The 19,551-nt window shown below is 37.5% G+C and overlaps 1 protein-coding gene across 3 annotated transcripts in view; it reads left to right on the top strand.

Moving 5' to 3' along the window:
* KDM1B (lysine demethylase 1B) overlaps nucleotides 1–17,998 on the top strand; it is a 28,019-nt gene extending 10,021 nt beyond the window's left edge. For all 3 annotated transcript variants that reach the window (XM_021388688.1, XM_021388689.1, XM_021388687.1), the window contains 13 exons: nucleotides 389–573; nucleotides 1,500–1,676; nucleotides 2,421–2,495; nucleotides 4,176–4,313; nucleotides 5,745–5,916; nucleotides 6,945–7,072; nucleotides 8,162–8,293; nucleotides 8,954–9,028; nucleotides 9,913–10,029; nucleotides 10,941–11,066; nucleotides 12,537–12,659; nucleotides 14,365–14,517; nucleotides 15,106–17,998. In XM_021388688.1, the coding sequence (XP_021244363.1) occupies nucleotides 389–573; nucleotides 1,500–1,676; nucleotides 2,421–2,495; nucleotides 4,176–4,313; nucleotides 5,745–5,916; nucleotides 6,945–7,072; nucleotides 8,162–8,293; nucleotides 8,954–9,028; nucleotides 9,913–10,029; nucleotides 10,941–11,066; nucleotides 12,537–12,659; nucleotides 14,365–14,517; nucleotides 15,106–15,189 (1,685 nt within the window). In that variant the 3' untranslated portion in view covers nucleotides 15,190–17,998. The remainder of the gene's footprint in view (nucleotides 1–388; nucleotides 574–1,499; nucleotides 1,677–2,420; nucleotides 2,496–4,175; nucleotides 4,314–5,744; nucleotides 5,917–6,944; nucleotides 7,073–8,161; nucleotides 8,294–8,953; nucleotides 9,029–9,912; nucleotides 10,030–10,940; nucleotides 11,067–12,536; nucleotides 12,660–14,364; nucleotides 14,518–15,105) is intronic.

Genomic DNA, 19,551 nt, shown 5'->3' with positions numbered 1-19,551 from the left:
ACTGCTCACTCTGGGTGGAGCTGGGAGCTGGAGATGAAAGTGGTTCAGAGGACTCTGTGAGCCTGTACAGCAGTGCTAGGCTTTAGACTCAAATTAGATCTTGTTCCATGTTGGACCAGTCATGGCATCTGAGGCCACGTACTGCTTCTGACAAAACTCAAACTCTGATAGGTCCAAGGCACATTGGGTAGTGCAACAATAATTAGTACTGCACAGCCTGGAGAATAGGAAAAGGGAAAGCCGTATTAAATGAAATCATTCTAAAAGTGTCTAGAGGCTGGGATGCTTCCTTGCTTCATTTGTGTCAGGTCAATGAATTGTCTTAAAGGGAAAAGGATAAGTAGATAAAACAGAATATGACTATTTTTTTGTGTGTCTCTTTATTCAGTTGCAGGAATGAACAAATATTTCCAGCCTTTTTACCAGCCCAATGAATGTGGGAAAGCACTTTGCGTGAGGCCAGATGTCATGGAACTGGATGAGCTCTATGAGTTCCCAGAATATTCAAGAGATCCTACCATGTATTTGGCCTTGAGAAACCTGATTTTGGCTCTGTGGTACACAAACTGCAAGGTAGGAGATGCTAAAAGTTAATTTGTTTGTTTGCAAATAATGACTGCTGTTATGGTATGAGGAGGTTTTAAGTCAGGGAGGCAAAGGAGTTGGACTCTCTTCCTAGATACAGACTTATGAACCAGAAAAATTGTTTCTATCCTTTTGAAAATTCTTTCCAACATTGGATTTCCACCCCTTCTCTAGTTCCAATGCCTAGGACTTTTTTTTATGGTAAAATGCTGAAGTTTTAAAAGCATTAAACCTTCACTGAATCTGCTCAGCTATTTACTTCCAAAAGTGATGTTTGGACATTTCTAAACAGTTGTTTGTGTGTGCTTGACTATATATTTTTTTTTCAAATGAATGTTGGACAAGGAAATGATTGTCTTTCCCCTTTTGTTAACTCTACAACGCTACCCTTCAATGAAATTGCTTCTATTCATACCCAATATAAATGAAATGAAGAGTCAACTAGAATTTCACATTCTAAAGCTTTCAGAGTCTGATATCTGTACTATAATTGTGAAGATTCTGGATATTCATCTAGCTTTTATTCGGAATGCTGTTTTAAAGTGAATTTTAATGGAATGTTATCCTGGGCATTGCCACTTGCAGTCAGAGATAGATTTCAGTACCATTCTTGTGCTCATGCAGCATACCGCGGAGTTTGCAAGAATATCTTTTAAACTTAAGCTTTTATTTCAAGTTAATTTAGCTTTTTATTTATAGGAAACTTGGAAGAGAGGAATTATAACCTTACTCTGTAAGGCTGACTAGCAAGAAACTTCCACAAAAATTGCTTTTAAAATATTCTCAGAAACCTCTATGATTCACGATTAACTTTTATCATCTGGTTTACAATTCAAATATGTTGCAAACACGTGAAAGTATTGAATATTGAACTATCAACACGTCCTTTTTTTTTTTTTTTTTCTCTTCTACAGGAGGCTCTTACCCCTCAGAAATGTATCCATCATATAATTGTTCGAGGGCTCGTGCGTATTCGCTGTGTACAGGAAATGGAGAGGATACTGTATTTTATGACAAGGAAAGGGCTAATTAATACAGGGATTTTATCAGTCAGTGCTGACCAGTATCTTCTTCCTAAAGAATACCACAACGTAAGTAGCTGTACCAATCCCTATGTTATTAGTACAATAAAATGACACGGAAACTTTTTTTTGCTTGTTATCGCTAACTCCAATAATTTGTGTCGGAATTACTTCTAAAAGCAAACACATTTCACATGGTGCTCATCTACCATTACTGCTCACAGAAACTGCAGATATGGGAGTCTTGCCAGCCAGGCTTGTATTCCCACAAAAGCTGTGGAATCCAATCCAGTGGATTTGCACTTCCTATACACTTCACATGGGTGGGAACTGTGGGGGAAAAACATGCAGTATGCTTAGGTTCTTCTTGGGGCTTAATCCTGGAATACATCTCTGCTTCCATAGGTGAGGAAACTCATATTACGTTCTGGTTTGCAAGAGCCACGATTAAAGGGAACATATTTATGACTAGCAATTTTCATGACAGAATACAGGAATTCATATAATGAATGTATTCTGTAGTAGAATACCTCCTAGAAAGAGTTGATCTCTGTGTGAAGAGTGTATTTGCATGTGTTCTCAATTTATAAAACAGCTTTTACTGACCGACCCAATTTGTGATTGAAATTGTTACAAGTTAAGTGTGCTATCTGTCTGAGAATTGTTCCAGTTAAAAGAAATTGAGACATCTGCAATAAAAATTGTATTTCTGAAATCTGAGGGTATTTCTACTTCAGCAAGAAGAAGAATGAATTTGCAAGGATCGTATTTTAGCTCTTAACTACTTCTATTTATTTGAACGTTATTTTATAGAAATCTGTCATTATTGTTGGGGCTGGTGCAGCAGGATTAGCAGCAGCCCGACAGCTACACAACTTTGGAATTAAGGTAAGAAACTTCAGAGTATGATACTTGAAAAAGCAGATTTCCTCTGCTTAGAAAGTGTTCTTCCTCAGAATGAAGAAGTAACCTTGTTCTTAGAAACATCTAAGCACGGAGCATCCTAATTAATTTGCAAAATTGGAGGTTTTGTTGAGTAAATTTTCTATTAAAGACATAATTTATCTTCATCTAAATTTTAACAAAGCAAGTAGTGCATACTGTACACAGACTTGAGTAGGGAGAACAAAGGGAGACAAGGATATTCACATATAAATAATGCAACTGTAGATGGCAGTTGCTGTTTAAATGAGAGATTTTCTCTCCATTTTGCACTTCAGTGTACCTACTCGTTTATTAAACAGGCAAATCGCGCGTATTTCCCTTTCCCCCCTATTTATTATCACCAGTATGATCCCAATATATTAACAAAACTTTACACATCAGAGTATACAAATGTTCTTTACACATTAAATGCTTGCAGGGCTGATGTTTAAGGAAATGAATGGGCATGTTGCTTTCCTTTTTTTATTTTTAATAAGTGAAACCCTAGATCCTATTGCTTCATTATCTCTTTCTTTTTTTGCTGAATAGCAAATTGCAGTACAGCTTTATTGTCCATCAAGACCCTTTGGAAGCTCTCCTGCAGTAAAATATGTAATTATCAACTAGCAGGACAATTTTTTTAATGTATGAAATATCTTATACATTTTTTTAACACACAGATTTGCTTTTTTCCTACTGCTTTCATAGAATCATAGAATGGCCTGGGTTGAAAAGGATCTCAAAGATCATCTAGTTTCAACCCCCCTGCTGCGTGCAGGGTCGCCAACCACTAGACCAGGCTGCCCAGAGCCACGTCCAGCCTGGCCTTGAATGCCTCCGGAGACGGGGCATCCACAACCTCTCTGGGCAACCTGTTCCAGTGCGTCACCACCCTCTGAGTGGAAAACTTAGTCCTAACATCTAACCTAGACCTACCCTGTCTTAGTTTAAAACCATTCCCCCCTGTCCTATCACTATCCACCCATTTAAACAGTTGTACCCCCTCCTGTTTATTCGCTCCCTTTAAGTATTGGAAGGCCTCAATGAGGTCTCCCCGGAGCCTTCTCTTCTCCTTTCTGCTGTTTTGGAGAGTTTGTCTAAGAAGAGTTTAGATAACGATAAAAATAAAAGCAAATGAGAATAAATATATTTAGTTAGACAAATTATCTATCCAGCCCAGCATCCTGTGTCTGACTATGGCAGATGCTGGATGCTGAAGGAAGTATGTATGAATGATGGAAAAACGAAAATGGGCTACTCTTGGAATACCCTTGAAATAAATTTCTCCAGAAGGTTTATAGGTGTCCTTAGGTGGATGTTGCACCCAGATCATTGTGTTTAAAAGCCTGTAGCATGCCTTCAATTCTAATTTTGAGATTTCCAGAATGTCTTTAGTGTTTTTAAGAATATTTTTTATTTTCCACTGGGATTGTTTCTTGAAGTATCAGTTATTATACATGCATATATATCCCAATTGGGAACCTTTAAATAACAATTTAAATGTATAATCTATCTATAATAAGAAATGAAAATAAAGCATTAAGATTGTTAGCATTGTTGGTTTGCTTCTGCTTTTGTTTTGTTTTCCCCTTTTTCCTGGAGTTGGACACATGTTACCATTTACTGAACTGCATTGTGTCGCAGGTCATTGTCTTAGAAGCTAAAGACAGAATTGGTGGCCGAGTGTGGGACGATAAGACATTCACAGGCGTCACTGTTGGGAGAGGTGCACAAATCGTCAATGGATGTGTCAACAACCCAATGGCGCTAATGTGTGAGCAAGTGGGTTCCCTGCTGCGGTCATGCATTATCATTACTGAAAAACTGTTGTTAGAAGCCAGGCGTGGGTGGGCGGGTAAGGGAGGGAGTCTCTTTTCGTGGCATGATTAAAACACTGTTCTGCGTTTTGACTGAACTCCATATTGCTGTCATATCTTTGGTGACAGATGGGGACAGAGAAGGGCTGCAGAATGGTTTCAGGCACATTATGTAAAGAAAAACAAGGCGGCTTCAGCTTCAAAACTGGAAGAAACCCCTTTTTTTGCCCTTTTCACGAGATAAAAATAAGAGGCACCTGGCAGACTGCTGATTCTAGTACAGACAAAACTTTAGAGCTGAGAAATGCTTTACTATAGTAGGCTATTGCTATGCCGTTGTAATACACCGCTCGATTATAGACTTGCCTTTACTTGGCCTCTGCATTTCTAGTTTGATTCTGAACAAATAATGCTTAATATGTTTAACAGATACTTTTGCAAACACAACACAGTTTGATTTTTTTGGGCAGGAAGCAGAATTTCCCCCAGTGGAACTTGAATATGGAGTTTATTCAGAGAGGCATGTAAATCCAGCCCACGTTGTTTTAACTGTTTAGTGTTCTATAGTGTCATGAAGAATAAAAATGGTGGGTGTTATTATTATTCTTTTTTAAAACACACTTTAGTTATGAGGCGAGGAGCAATGACTTTTGAATACACGTTGGGTACCCGCCTTATGTGGTTATTTGATGTCGTATTTTGTTCAAAGTATAGCTCCATCTTGAGATCTGCAGTGGTGAGCAACATGCTACAGATATGCGAGGATATGTGAAAAACACTGGAGTGCGCCTAAGTAACAAGGCCCTAGTGAGAATCCCCACATTGACTGTGTAGAATATAACAAATTCTTTGCTATGAGTTGGACAAACGGAGAAAGATATTAGGTTTAATTCAAAACCGTTTCTTTCATTGCTTGCTTGTTAATGAAACTGGGAGTAACTGGCAAGATGCGTCCTGTCCATGCCTGAATTGCAGGGAACTGTTAGGCCATCAGGCATCAGAAAGTTGTTGAAAAGAACTGATTTCAGTGGTGATTAGAAAATAAGGAGAAGGAAAAATGAAGGAAGCCGGTTCATTATGTTTGATACCAGGCACATCTCTGTGCTACCCCAGGCCTTGACAGGAAAGTTGGAGATGAGGTTTCAAGGAATCTCTGTTACGGAAAAGAATGGAAGAGTGGGGAAAAACAGTTTGTGGACAGCTAAGAGATTAAAGGGCTGTTGGTATTCCAGAGGACAAGAGGCTGAGTTAATACGACTAATTATTTAAGATCACGGATGTTTTTTCATTGACATCATTTAAATCTGAGGGATTCACCTTTCTTTAAATAACCTTGAGCTGCTAGGCACTGTAGTTTTTCCATACTTAAAAAGCAATAAAATGTCTTTTTCTTAAGCTTGGCATTAAAATGCACAAACTAGGGGAGAAATGTGACTTGATCCAGGAAGGTGGAAGGATAACAGATCCCACTATTGATAAACGTATGGACTTTCATTTCAATGCCATCCTAGATGTTGTCTCTGAGTGGAGAAAAGATAAAACCCAACATCAAGATGTTCCTCTTGGTGGTAAGTGGGAGATGTATTTAAAAGTGAATATGTTGGCTGTGCTCATAACCATCAGAATTTAGAGTTTTATATTAAAATGCCTTTTACATCAGACATTTTTAGAAGTCTATGGCTGCACATCTAACTTTTAATACAACAGTGATAATCTGGCTCTGTTGAGGACAATAGACTACTTGTGTACACACAGACCAGAAAGTCCTTTGTAACTTTTAAGGAGGACGAATTTGAAGGCTTTTGTAATACTATATTACTTTTAGTGTAGTACCTTGTTTTAACGGTGTAGCTTTTTGCAGTATAACTAGTGGCAGTCGCAGTTCAGAAGACTTGCTCCTTGCTGAAGCAGGCCACAGCTAGCTGTAACTCCTATTCTTTATGACTAATCTGTTTAAAAAACAGCCTGATCAAAGTCTTTTGATGGCAAGAATGGTCCCATCTCTGTTGGTAATGCCTCCCACTTACAGCATGCAAGCACATTCAACAACAAATAAACTTGCTCAGAAATAGGTGTGTCCCAAATCTTTTCAGTGTGGGATGAGTAAGACGAAAGTAGTAGCCTTGTGCTCTTCAGTGAACTCTGGGTCAAATTCCTCAGCTCTTCTTGGAGAAGATAAATCAAACAGGATTTATTTGCAAGGATTCTGTTATATTAAAGTGTTTTTTCCCCTGAAATATCTTCAACTGTATATTAATGATAGTGAAGCAATTAATGTCTCTCCTGTCTCAATTGACTATCCCAGCTACGCTGTTGCATTTAGGACTTTTTAATAATTTTTTAAAATATCTTCCTGAAGCTACGTACATTTTCTTTTTGAAGAAAAAATATTTTACTAGGGAAACCTACGTTTAAGCAACAAAGTTATATTTTATCATCAGAAAGATCTTGTTGTTTTTCTGTGAGAAGAAAAACATCTTAGTACTAACTAGTAGTTAGCTTGAAAATCTTGTGATCCAGAGAGGAACATACTGAAATGCAGTAGGACTTCCGATGAATTGTGATATCTCCTTATTTGAAACATGCTCTTTCACAGAGAAAATACAAGAGATCTATAAAGCCTTTATTCGGGAGTCTGGTATCCAGTTCAGTGAGCTGGAAGAGAAAGTACTACAGTTCCATCTCAGTAATTTGGAGTATGCCTGTGGCAGCAATCTCTCTCAGGTGAGTTTTGACAGCTGTGTTTTGACATGGTTGTGCTCTATGGAAAATAGTGTTGCAAGTGACAATGAGAAGCCATCTGATCCCCACATGGCCTCAATCGGCTATCCCTAAGTTACTCCTATATCCCTAACCTGTTCTTCAAGAGCACTGTGACATAAATTCCAGCACCTCTTTAGGTAATCTAATGGGAGTTCACGACACACTTGCAGTGAAATTCTCTTTATTTTCAGAAGTTGAAAGTAGATGGGGCAGTGGAATAGGGCATTCAGCTGAGATTCTGGGTGGTAGGATTCACAGGAGAGTTACTCTTTCTCGGATGTTGTGTGTGACTTCTGCTTCTCAGTTGTGTTTAAAAAACTGAGGTATTTCTCTACCTTGCTAGGTATCTTGAGAATAAAAGCATTTAACTTCTGAAGTGTTCCAACACCATGACAGTGGGCCCCATTTCACCACTCCTAGGTATTCTGTTGACTGTATGATATGGTGCGAATGCAACTGCAGTGATAGGAACTGTCATTTCAATAGCAGTTTGAGAATTGCTTCACTGCCAGGTGGTGATTGCCAAGTGCAAATATTACTACTGTACTATGAGTCTGTGGGGGAGAGAATGCCAGTGAAAACAATCATGGAAGAACCTGTGAAGATAGAGAACAATTCTATTCAGATTTTTTCTTTTAATATCTCCTTTCCCCCTTCATGTTGGGAAATACTTCATTTTTATTCCAGGTCTTAGGGCTATAAAATCTGACTTCTTTGCTAGAGAGAAAACTGAAAAAAGTCCACTGCAATCACTGCAATTCTCCCCATTTTTTGTACTACTTCCCTTTTTTTTTCCCTATCCCAAGTAGAGCTAAAAATTACTTGCTGGTAACGAAGTCATATTATGACTTAATCCAGAAATTATAAGACAGTTCGGGGCGTTTGGAAAATAAGCTGTTTATTTTTGTCAGCAATGCCATATATTCTTGTGTACTTATCTTTTTTTCCAAAGTTGTGGAAAGAATTAGGGTGGCTTCTAACTTATGGGACTTTTGTTAGAACCCATGTCATGTTACCAGTAGAGACAGCTAGGTTATGTTCTGTCCACAGGTATCTGCACGCTCATGGGACCATAATGAGTTTTTTGCTCAGTTTGCTGGAGATCACACTCTTCTAACTGTGGGATATTCCACTGTCATTGATAAGTTGGCTGAAGGGCTGGACATCCGGTTAAATTTCCCAGTAAGTCTGGAAAATATTGATGCAATGCCTGTCTTGCTTTTACTTTGACATACCCACTCTTATCTTTGTGTTCTTTTTGACCAGGCAAATGTGGACTTGAAGTTATTCCAACTTATCTCTAAGAAAAGAGAGGACAAGTTCAGAATTTCTTTTGTTAACCTTCTGACTGATCAGAAATTAAATTGCTGATGTTGCCATTAGCATTGAGTAATTCTATTTATATTAAATCCGTGATCCTGAAAACACAGCTGTATTTCTGCATCCTAGGAGCGCAGTCTAAACTATTAAACAAATGTAATTTTAGTATTTGATTTAATGCGGTGTTCAAAGGTATATGCCAATAAAAAATCAATTTAGTTAACTAACCTGAATTTTAAAGAATACTGTAATGGACAGTAATAAACTCTCCAGTAAAGAACACTTTGCCATTTCTGGCAATCCTCTCTGAGGACCATCTTAAACATTATAATGTGATGAGCTGGTAAGATTAGAATCATAATGATTTTTCTTTTTTTGTCTTCCATGGAGGTTCCCCCTCACTCCCAGCAAATATTTCTCTGGAAATATGTGCTCTTCAGCTAGTTTGCAGACTGGTGCTGTATTAGCTATTAGCACATACAGATTTTGTAGAATAACCTTTTTGCATTTGTATTTCAATAGGTACAGAGTATTGACTATTCTGGTGAAGAAGTACAGGTCACTACTGCAGACGGAACTGTGTGGAGAACACAAAAGGTACCCAAATGCTTTAAGTTTATGGATTTTGGAGAACACAACAACAACATTTTCCACAGTACATTTTTTTTTCCCACAGAAGACTATTTAGTCCAATTTCTCACACTCCAAAGAAAACTCATACATTCCAATAATTTTTATTTGGGTGTCCTAGAATATATTTTTCATTGAACAATGAAAAAAACTTGAGTTTTGAGTACTACTTGATTTAAAGAACTAAGGAGTATAAAGGTAGAACTAAAAATATGAAGCACATCATAGATTTTTATCTGGTCTCTGAAGTGATGGTTTTCTTGGTTCCATTCCCTACTCAGCTTTACCCCATTTGACATGCAAATCTGCCCTCTAAAACGTTTCCCTTTGGGAGGCAGGACTCAACAACCTATTGTCTCTCAGTCACCCTTATTTCCTACATCTTCATTTGCTTTGTACTGAAAAAATTATGTTTTAGGTATCATTTTAAAAATTACACCTATACTTGATCAAAATAGGATTGACATCACCAATGTTACTGACCCATTTTTAAAGGGAGGGAATCCATGAAGGAAAAAAAAAGACCTTTTCCCCTTCCAAAAAGAATTTTTGTTAATTTGATGGTCTGATTGAATATAGTTTCTAAGAGGTATTGGAAGTACCAGCATGGCTTGCCACTCGTACAAGCAATTCAACAGATTGTGACTTAGAAGCCAGAGAACTGAGGGACCTGTTCCCATCTGAATGTAATGCATGTGTTTCCCATTAATGTGCAGTAAAATCAGACACTAATGTTAAGATATCTGGTGAGTATTGTACATGAATAATCCAAGATAGTTTGGAGGATGCCATTAATCTTAAGTACAGCTTTCAGCTTTTGCTGCGATTGTGACTGTGATTATTTCTCTCAGGTATTAGTGACGGTACCACTGGCCCTTCTTCAGAAAAATGCCATTCAGTTCAATCCTCCACTGTCAGAAAAAAAAATTAAAGCTATTAATAGTTTGGGAGCAGGAGTCATTGAGAAGGTAAGCAAATTCAGATGATGTTTCAGTTCCTTTTCATAGAAATATTCGCTGCTTTGGCCCTGTTGCTTTTATGGAGTATTTCTCAGGGTTTGCTTACACATTTGGTTTTACTCATATCCTCTAGCCAAAAATCTTCTGTGACGTATCTGCTATATGCAGTTTTGGAGGAGGGGTTGGGGAAGGCAGCGTGGAAAAAATATTTTGCTGAGCTGCTTACTTTTTTCTGTTTCTATACTATTAGTGAAATTCAGTGGAAATAACTGTATTCATTTCTTTTTCAACCTGCACAATGTAAATTATTACAAAGGCCAGCGAAGAAAAATACTAGCAGAGATCACGTGTATTTCCTAGAATTCCCATCTCAAATGTGGTTTTTAAAGAAATTGTTATAGAATCACTTCACAGCTTAAACTTTTTTGTGCCTAATTTTGAGCAAGCCTTCATACTGATATTAGATATTCCCAAGTTCTCATAATAAGCTTAGTCTTGGTCTTTTTTGACCTAGGAAATACATGAACTGAAAGCTGTGTATTTGACCAGCTTGTGAGATCCCTTTACTTTTCCTAGTGGAAAAAGAGGGCTGCTCCTGAAAAGATCTCTCATAAGGTCCGTGCTTAGAATAAAACAGTAATGAAAGTAATACCAAAAACAATACTATAACAGTGTGGAAATTTAAAGGCAAGATTCTATGATCCTCACCTGTTATAGGGAATTTCTGAGTTCTGCATTAGGTTTGTAAAAACTCTGCCAAATTTGAGCATTTTCCATAGTGAACTTCATGGTGAATTTAATTCTGTGTATTTTCAATTTCTGAGACTTCAGTTTATACATTATTTTTTGAAACTCCCTCAGAGAACTGAGTTTTGTGATGCGCTATGAAATTTTTTGATTCCATCTCTCTCTCTTTCTAGATTGCACTGCAGTTTCCTTATAGATTTTGGGACAGTAAAATTCAAGGTGCTGATTTCTTTGGTCATGTTCCACCCAATTCCAGCCAACGTGGACTATTCAGTGTTTTCTATGACATGGATCCAGAGGTAACATACTCTATCTGTATTTTCTGCTGGCCCTTCAGAAATTCAGTCTGGAATCTAAATGCAATAATTACTGAACAATGAAAGCCTCCTTTTTCTTTTTTTTTCTTCTTTTTAAATGAAATGGAATCACTTTTATTTGTCAAGAAAAAGCTGGCTTATACTTCTTCGTAATAAATGGCAATATTTTCCCAGGTCTGGGTACAAAATAGTACACAAGTATGTTAATACTTTTAGTGTCACAGCTATTCTGAAAATAAGTGTGTAAGACCTGACTACAGATGAACAAATATGGAAAAGTCTGCCTGTTACTTCAAGTTTAGGACTTCTGATTTCTTACTTAAAACAGCTAAAAAAGACAATGTTGGCATATTAATACTTACTGGCTTGCACTGGCCCGAATGATTCTGTGAAGTTGCAGAAGACAAACACTGGGTTTTGCATGAACGTGAGGTCTGCAGGGTCAGTCTCAAAACCAGTTTGAATCAACATACTGGCTTTCTGTTTCCCTTCCCTGACAGTTCCAAGCAGACACACTACACATTTAACCTACTTCTTCATGCTTCAACAAGTGCTGCTTAATACTTGACAGCAATTAGAAATTGTTTTGGAACCTCATGGCTTACTGTAAAAAGAAACTATCCTGTCAATATTGTGCTATGTCATTAAAATATCGATACCTGCATATGACTTTCCGTATAGCCTTCTTGTCATCTCCTTAACACTTATGAGCTCATTCTATATGAGATTCAGCATGCTGATGCTGTCAAGAAACACCAGATATAATTATTAACTTGCTTGATAGCTATTCTCTGATAGCGATCAAGTTTAGTAACAGAAGAATTTATTGTATAGATAACAGAGGGAGAATTCATGAAAGGATTTGAGAATCTGTGTAGCATTCTGTGGTTACTGCTTAATCTTTGAAAAGATTAAAATTACTGAATCGTAGCAGATTTCCTGAAGTGAGAGGAGGCAGCAGCAGAACTGAGCTTTCATTTCTTGGGCCAAGATCAGCTGCTAAGAACTTAGCACTGGCTCAAATCCAAAACATATCTAGCTAGTATTTAAATAGCTCATCTCTGTTACCATCTTTTGAAACTCGAGTAGAGTTGATGTGAAGTTCTGGCACGGGAGTTTGAGAGGTCTGTCTCAAAGGTCAAATTTTTGGGTGTAGCCTTTCAGTAGGTATACAGGGAGTTTTCAGTTAATTCTGTGAGTTGTGAGAGGGGCTGACTGTCACCTGATACAAGTTTCTGTTAACAAGACATCAGAGGATGTTAGTAACGGGAGCATAAATACTGAAGAATAGGAAGCCTTTATTCTAAAGAATCAGAACTGATTTTGTCTAGAATAAAAATCATTCTGTGGCTGAAAAATGTCTTTGTCAACAGTAATTAAAAGAGGCTCTTCAAGAAATAACCAAGCTGAAAATTTTGAAGTGATATTCTATGTTAATACTTTACTTTGTAGGGCAAACAAAGCATTTTAATGTCAGTGGTCACTGGAGATGCTGTGACAACCATTAAGAATTTAGATGACAAACAAGTACTACAACAGTGTATGACTGTACTTCGAGAGCTGTTTAAGGAGCAGGTAAGAAAAAATTTTTCTCTTAAAAGATGTGGATGAACGTGCTAACAGACATAACGCTTTTGATGGTATTACTTCATGATGTAAAGGAAAACATTTGATATTTTAGACTATTTTTCTTTCCCTGGATGTTTGAGGAAATGCTTCCTTTGAGATAAGGTAAAAACTGAATTTGGATGCTGGGTAGGGGGGAGCTTATTCTTCTAGTAGGAAACGGCCCTTTCTGAGATGCCTTGGGGTAGAGGTACACGCAGTGTGATCAGTCAAGGGTCCTAAATCCTGACTGTAAAGAAACATATAAGGTAAAAATTCCTTTGCTTCCCCATTCAGACACCAGCTCATCAGGATAAACGCCAATCAGACAAATCTGGGGCAAGCAGAAGACCATCACTTAACAATGTTATTTTCACTCTGCCTAACAAACTCTGTAATATTTTACAGCTGAATTATTTGTAACAGTTAGGTCTCAAGGAATGCTTGGTGTTAATTTTCATGGTTAGGATGTTGGGACTAATGGTCTTGGAAAAATTTCGGTATTTGAAAGCCTTTCTTTTCCTAGAAAACATACTTTTGGTAACAGCTTTACAGTTACCAGAATCGCAGGCAATGTAAGTCCACATACCTGCTATTTTCATCTCATCAGAATGTACAAGCAGCAAAGAGGTCTTTGGTTTGGTGCTACTCTAGTCTAGAAGGATCATTCTCATGTCTTTGTCCTCATGGTTTTACACAGTTGTGAATTTTAGCCATCTCTTGACAGTGTCACAGGATTTTCAAAGTAAAGGTAGCTTTGAGGGCTGTACCAAATCCTCCTGGGATGTCCATGCAACTTGCCATATGTATCTGTTCGGCCAGCAATTGTTCTGATTGCTTGAACTTTAGTTTTTCAGGGTTGACATGAACGGAATAGTCTATTTGTTGATACCAGATGCTGTGCAGGAGACAAGCAGTGGTGTTTCTGTCTATTTGTCACAAGCCCCTTAAGAGTGAGACAGAGCTGTGGTTAAATGAGCCTTCATAGTTATTCAGGCTCTTTCTAGTAGAATGGAGTGGTAGTTACACATTGCAATGTGACAAAGAACACACAGTATTAGAATCACAGCTTAATTATTAACTAAATTAATAAATTTCAATTTTTAAAATTTTAATTAATTATTAAAGAAATTATTAATTTCTTTTTGTTTCTCCCTAAATCTGGCTTTCAAACCAGCTCATTTTTTGATTTTAGACAAACAACGTTATTTCTTCACTGGAATAAAATCATCTGCAAAATGGAAATTATATTTTGAGATTTAAACTAGAATTCACAAACTCTTGTGTCTTACTAAGATGTAAGGTGCTTACACTGTAGACACAAACATGCTGAATTATGTTGATGTTGGTGTTTTACCTGTTTGCAAGATTATGTATTACTGTGACAGGGGAATTTTCTTTTCCCTTCGTAGTTCTAGGTATAATGCAATATCCGTATTTGTTGCATTCAAAACAGAGCAACTGTAATGTTTCAAGCATCAGGCAACTCTAGCAAACAAATTATCTTTGCTGCTTAGTGCCATAATAGATAAAACTGGGATTTAATTCTGGAATTTAATCTAATCTGTAGATCCAACCTGTAGCATAATAATAATGCATACTCCCTAAGGATTATGGAAAGCTATACAAATGTGAGCTCTTCTTTGTCAAATTAAGTTTTACTGTAATTATACAGGAGGTTCCTGACCCAGTGAAGTTCTTTGTTACTCGATGGAGCAAAGACCCTTGGCTCCAGATGGCATATAGTTTTGTAAAAACAGGAGGCAGCGGTGAAGCTTATGACATTATAGCTGAAGATATACAAGGAACAATTTTTTTTGCTGGAGAGGTAAGTATCTTTGTTACTGTTGATTTCAGGTTATTGGGGAAGTATTTATGAAAGATCATCTTTTGCTAGCCAACGGTTATTAATTTAGAGGTAGTATGCTGTTACACAAATATACTAATATTTCTTCATTTTGATACAGACCTCTCTTTATTCCTGTTGTTGGGCATAGGTAGTTCACCATCTATCTCGGGCTGGGAGTGAATTGCATAACCAGTAAGAGCAGAATATGATAAGAACACACACTCTGTTCGTATTTTTAGTCAAATGATCTTTCTGTTACTGGGTAACATAGCAAATGTATGCTGCTGATGGTATGGCTGCATTCTATATTGAAACAGTACTTAAACGTCTCTCTAAAGTGCTTCCAGCAAAACAGACAACTTATTTTGCTAGCTGACTTGCTCTGCAGACTTTGATGTTGTCAAAAATCATAAATCTTTCCTCTTAAATTCTTTCAATGAAGTTTTCCATAGCCTTTTAAAATGTTGGTTCATGCCTATGTAAAAAAACAACTGATTGGAACTTTTCGTTTTACATCTGTTTCAATAGCTCTGGAAACAATTAATTCTTTTTTTTTTTTTAATACAGGCCACAAATAGGCACTTTCCTCAGACCGTTACAGGAGCTTACTTGAGTGGGGTTCGAGAAGCCAGCAAAATAGCAGCATTTTAATTATGGATTTTTTGTGCTTATAGATATGTTTTTAATTGTTTTCTGTGGGTAAAACTATCTTCAAGTTTCCTATCTGCTGCCTTTTTCCCAAGTGGTACTTCAATAGTATATGGTACCTGAAGATAAAATCTTCATCTTCCTTTTCCTATTTTTTTTTTTTTTGTTTCCCCTTTTAAGCCCTAATGATACGTATTGTTGGGTTGGTTTTTTTTTTTCCAGCTAAAATATTACTAGCAAGAGTGACATCGGAGTCTCTGGCCACAGCTTAACTGATGGAACTTTTGTTGCGAGTCCTTTTCTGTGTGGCTTAAGTCATGATATTGTAGACCTTCTTTTCAGAAGGTCATATTAAAGCAAGATGAAGTTAACATACAGCATTAAAAATGCTGGCAGTTAGTAAAGGGAGAATGGGAGTTTTCCACTAACTGTGCTTCTCAGGTTGATTATGCTCAGAGGAGTTCAAACTTGCTCCCAAAAGCCTGAATAACCCAGACAAACTCTAGAATTACTGTAGGAAGGCACTCAGCTATCATTCTTTCTACTTGCAATCAGTGACCTCTTCTACAGTACTTCTCATATTCTTAGCCTCCAACACCCAGGCTTTGGAATACCAAGTTTGTTCCTTTAAATCAGACTGCTGGAACAGTTTACAGTGCAATCATAGGTTATTGTAGCTAATAAAAACTTGAAAGTAAAAATTAACTTTTGCATTACTTTAAAACCAACTTTGAAATATTCTCCCTGTTACTTAATTCAGAGAAATCCTTGTTACAGTAGGCTAAGTTTAGATTTGCTTAGTGCTTCTGATCATGTAGAAAAAGGATAGCTTGAAAATACTCTATTTCTAAGATTATTTTGAAAAAAACCTCCAAATTCATTTGGGCTGAGTAGAGGAACTAATTATTGCTATGAGTTCATAGTGCGGGGGAAAAAAGAACTGTAAGTTCCTAACAGCTCATTCAGCTTTCATATTTAAAAAATAAGTGAAGATGAATGAGGAAAAATATTAACACTTTATGAAGGGCTGAAACAAGGTGGCATGCACTTTGAAGTTTTTTTTTCTTTTGTTATTAAAGTATTATTAAAAACAACTTATGGGAGTTATTCAGTAAGGGCTAAGCATCTATCTAATAGTTTTTCCACGGGACGGGGAAGACAAAGTATTTTTCAGTAGAAATAAGACAGGCACGACCAGGATATCTGTTGTAATACTGTTCCTCTCAAATGGTATTCATGGGAAACAAAAATGAAAACCAACTTTTAGTTCTGTTCCGCCATACCTTCCCTGTAACTTTACTGCCTCGTGTTTTCTGGAAGGATAGTGAGCACTTACTCTTCTTCCCCCTTCCTGTTATGTTTTGATCTCTCCATGTAAGTGTGACACAGCAAGCTTTTTTAGCTTTTACAGTGCTTATTTCCATAATGCTGTATCACTAGAAAAAACAAAAGCAACGTTAAGAGAAATCCTACTGAATAAATGCAATTCTTCTTTTTAAATACCTAATAATTTGTTTTTAGAGCAGCAATGATATCGTTGAATATCTTTATTTAATCTCTAATTTACAAGGTGAAGATGTTTATATAACTAGATGTTTTTCAGATATATATTCTGTTCTGCTTCTTAAAGCTGAATTATGCGGATTCATAGGAAAAGCGTAACTGTTCGTAATTTTTCTCTACATAAAGGCTAGTATGTACAGTTTTAAAAGTATTTCCAAATATTAAATTGTAATTTAAAGGCTATAAGAAGCAAGACAAAATCCTTTGATAAAAGATAATCAAACATCAGATTTTGCTTTTGGTAATTATTTGCACTTTGTTCGTTCCATATATTACAGGCTCACTTATAGCTTAACTAGGAAAGACTGAGAGCTGTATGTCTTTGAGTTCCAAGTTTCTTTCCTAGTTTCTCATGTACGAGGTGGTGGAGTCGCCATCCTTGGAAGCGTTCAAGACAAGGGTAGAGATGGCAGAGAGGGATGTGGTTAAGTGGGCACGGGTGATGGGATCTCGGTGGTCTTTTCCAACCTTAATGATTCTGTGATCCTAAACAAGCTTAATGCTACGAGCTCAAAACATTAATTCAACTCGACGGCTGCTTCAGCTGACCTCGGTCAAAACTTCAGTCAGCTTCATAACAAATCGCGTATTTAAGTAAAAAACTGCCTGGAAGGATGAACGCAGCTTCATTTCTACAGCTGAACAGTTTGCATGAACGTGCTTATTTCAGGCATGCGCTTCCATCCTGTTGATTTGTTCTTGGGGTTTTAAACCTCCCTCTAACTTGGCAGGCAGATAAATGATACTCGAGAGAATAGAGGACGTGAACGAATACTATCACATTTGGCTTCAGCTGCTGCACACTTCTTATAGCATTAAAAAAATAAGAAATGATAAATTTATCAATGGCTATTAATTATTTGTATATTATTTTTGTGCTAAGGCACTTAAATAGTGTTGCGCTGCACTTAAGTTTGAGGAGTAAATAAAAATAAATATGTTCCACTTTAGCTTATGTTCATTTGAGATACGTAAGAACATCAGGCTGGTTCTGAGGCTTCATTCTTAATTAATGCTCCCCCGGTTTTCTTTTTTAAATACTTATGTCAAATTTTATTTCAGGCATGTATGTGTTTTTATTTTCGTGTTTAATTTATTCCCTGCAAATAAAGAACTAGGGAATGTTTTATTTGAGCAGATTTGTTTAAATGTTATCAAACATATTTGAATGCAGAGCATGATCTGTTACACTTCAGTTCTTCTGTGTGACTATGTTATGGCAGCAGAATAAAACTGGAAAGTATCCTCAGGGCAGTTGTGGTGTTTTTTTCTTCCTTGAGTTTTCATTACCCTTCTTCAAGACCCCTGTCACCTGTAATTTCATTCTAAGACTGAGAATCTTTAAACCAGAAATAAAATACTAATGCTACTTCTAAAATCGGGTACTACAAATCCGTAGCTTTCATCACTGCCCCCAATTCCCAGTCAATAAAATAGCTGGCGTTACAGATTTCTGTTTTCCCTCAACTTAGTTCTAAAACGTTAGCCTAAAATTTAGTTCACAAACGAAAGTGAAGTAAGTAGTAAGTTTAGGACGCAGTCCAGTGAACAAGCTCAGGCAAAAAAGGCAAGGCAAATCTACTACCACTGCTATCCCGTTATCCACAGAACACATGAGAGGCCAGGTCTTTACCAAGTTTATGGCTTGAGATTCTCCTAGAAGAGCATATTTTATTGCAAGCTTGAGTACTAGATGTGGACAAAGCTATGAACATTTTATTAGTAAGAGACTTTTACAAGTTTCTCTTCCTCCCCCCAACTAGCTGCGTTTTATAAAAGAGCCAAAGACCATTACACTCCCTGTTTCAGTATAAAGACCTTCTGAATTTCACCAAATTATACCTGTGGGAGCCTATTGCTGTTATTCCACCACCCGACAGTTAGTAGATGTTTCAGAGCAACACAACTGCACTTGCATTGGGAAACTGCTCAAATAAGGAATTTCTCAAGAAATGCGAAGTATTTCATCCATTCTCATAGAATCGTGGTTCAGGTCAGAAGGAACTTTGGGAGGTGATCTGGTTGCAGGTCCTTCTCAGAGAAGAGCCACTGTAAGGCAGCTTGCTCAGGGTCCTGCTTGAACACCTCCAACGACGGGGATCCTCCCATCCCCTCTCACTGCACAGCTCCACGGAGCTGGCCCTGCCTGCCCTATACTCTGTCACTTGGCAGTTACAGGCTGCAATACGGACCCCATTTACCTGTCTATTTCTATGGATGAGCGAGCTCAGCTTGCTCAGCATCCCTTCCTACATCGCGTGTTCTACGCCCGTTATCTTAGTGGCCTTCCATCGGACTCACTCCAGGATGTCCAGACCTTCCTTATCTCACAGAGCCCAAAGCTGGGCAAAGCAGTCCCAAGGCAGGCTCCCAAGTACTGAAGGTAGGGAAATACTTGCTTTTCTCAATCTACTGGCGAGGCAAGTGCTGAAAAACCCCAGTGTTGTTGGCTTTCCATCACAGGGGCATACTGGTGAATTCTGTTCAGATTATTGGTTGCGTACACCATTTGCCCCTTCCCAGGTCCTTTCCTGCAAACTTCTGCAAAGTTGCTTCGAAAGAAACCAGTTCATCCCCACCTGAAGTGTTACATGGGCTTATTCTTCCCAGATGCTGGGTTCTGAATTTGCTGAACTTTATAATGTACCCATCAACCCACTTCTCTCGTAAATCAAGTTCCATCTGAACATACTTTTTGACACACATCTTCCAGCTACTTGCTTTTATAAATATTTCTGAATTCAAAGGCATTTATTTGAAGAGCAAAAATAACAAGCTTTCTTAACACTTTTCGGCAAGAGA

This window comes from Numida meleagris, chromosome 2 (assembly GCF_002078875.1).
Source record: "Numida meleagris isolate 19003 breed g44 Domestic line chromosome 2, NumMel1.0, whole genome shotgun sequence".
NCBI lineage: Eukaryota > Metazoa > Chordata > Aves > Galliformes > Numididae > Numida > Numida meleagris.
This window is presented reverse-complemented; position numbering and strand designations above follow the sequence as displayed.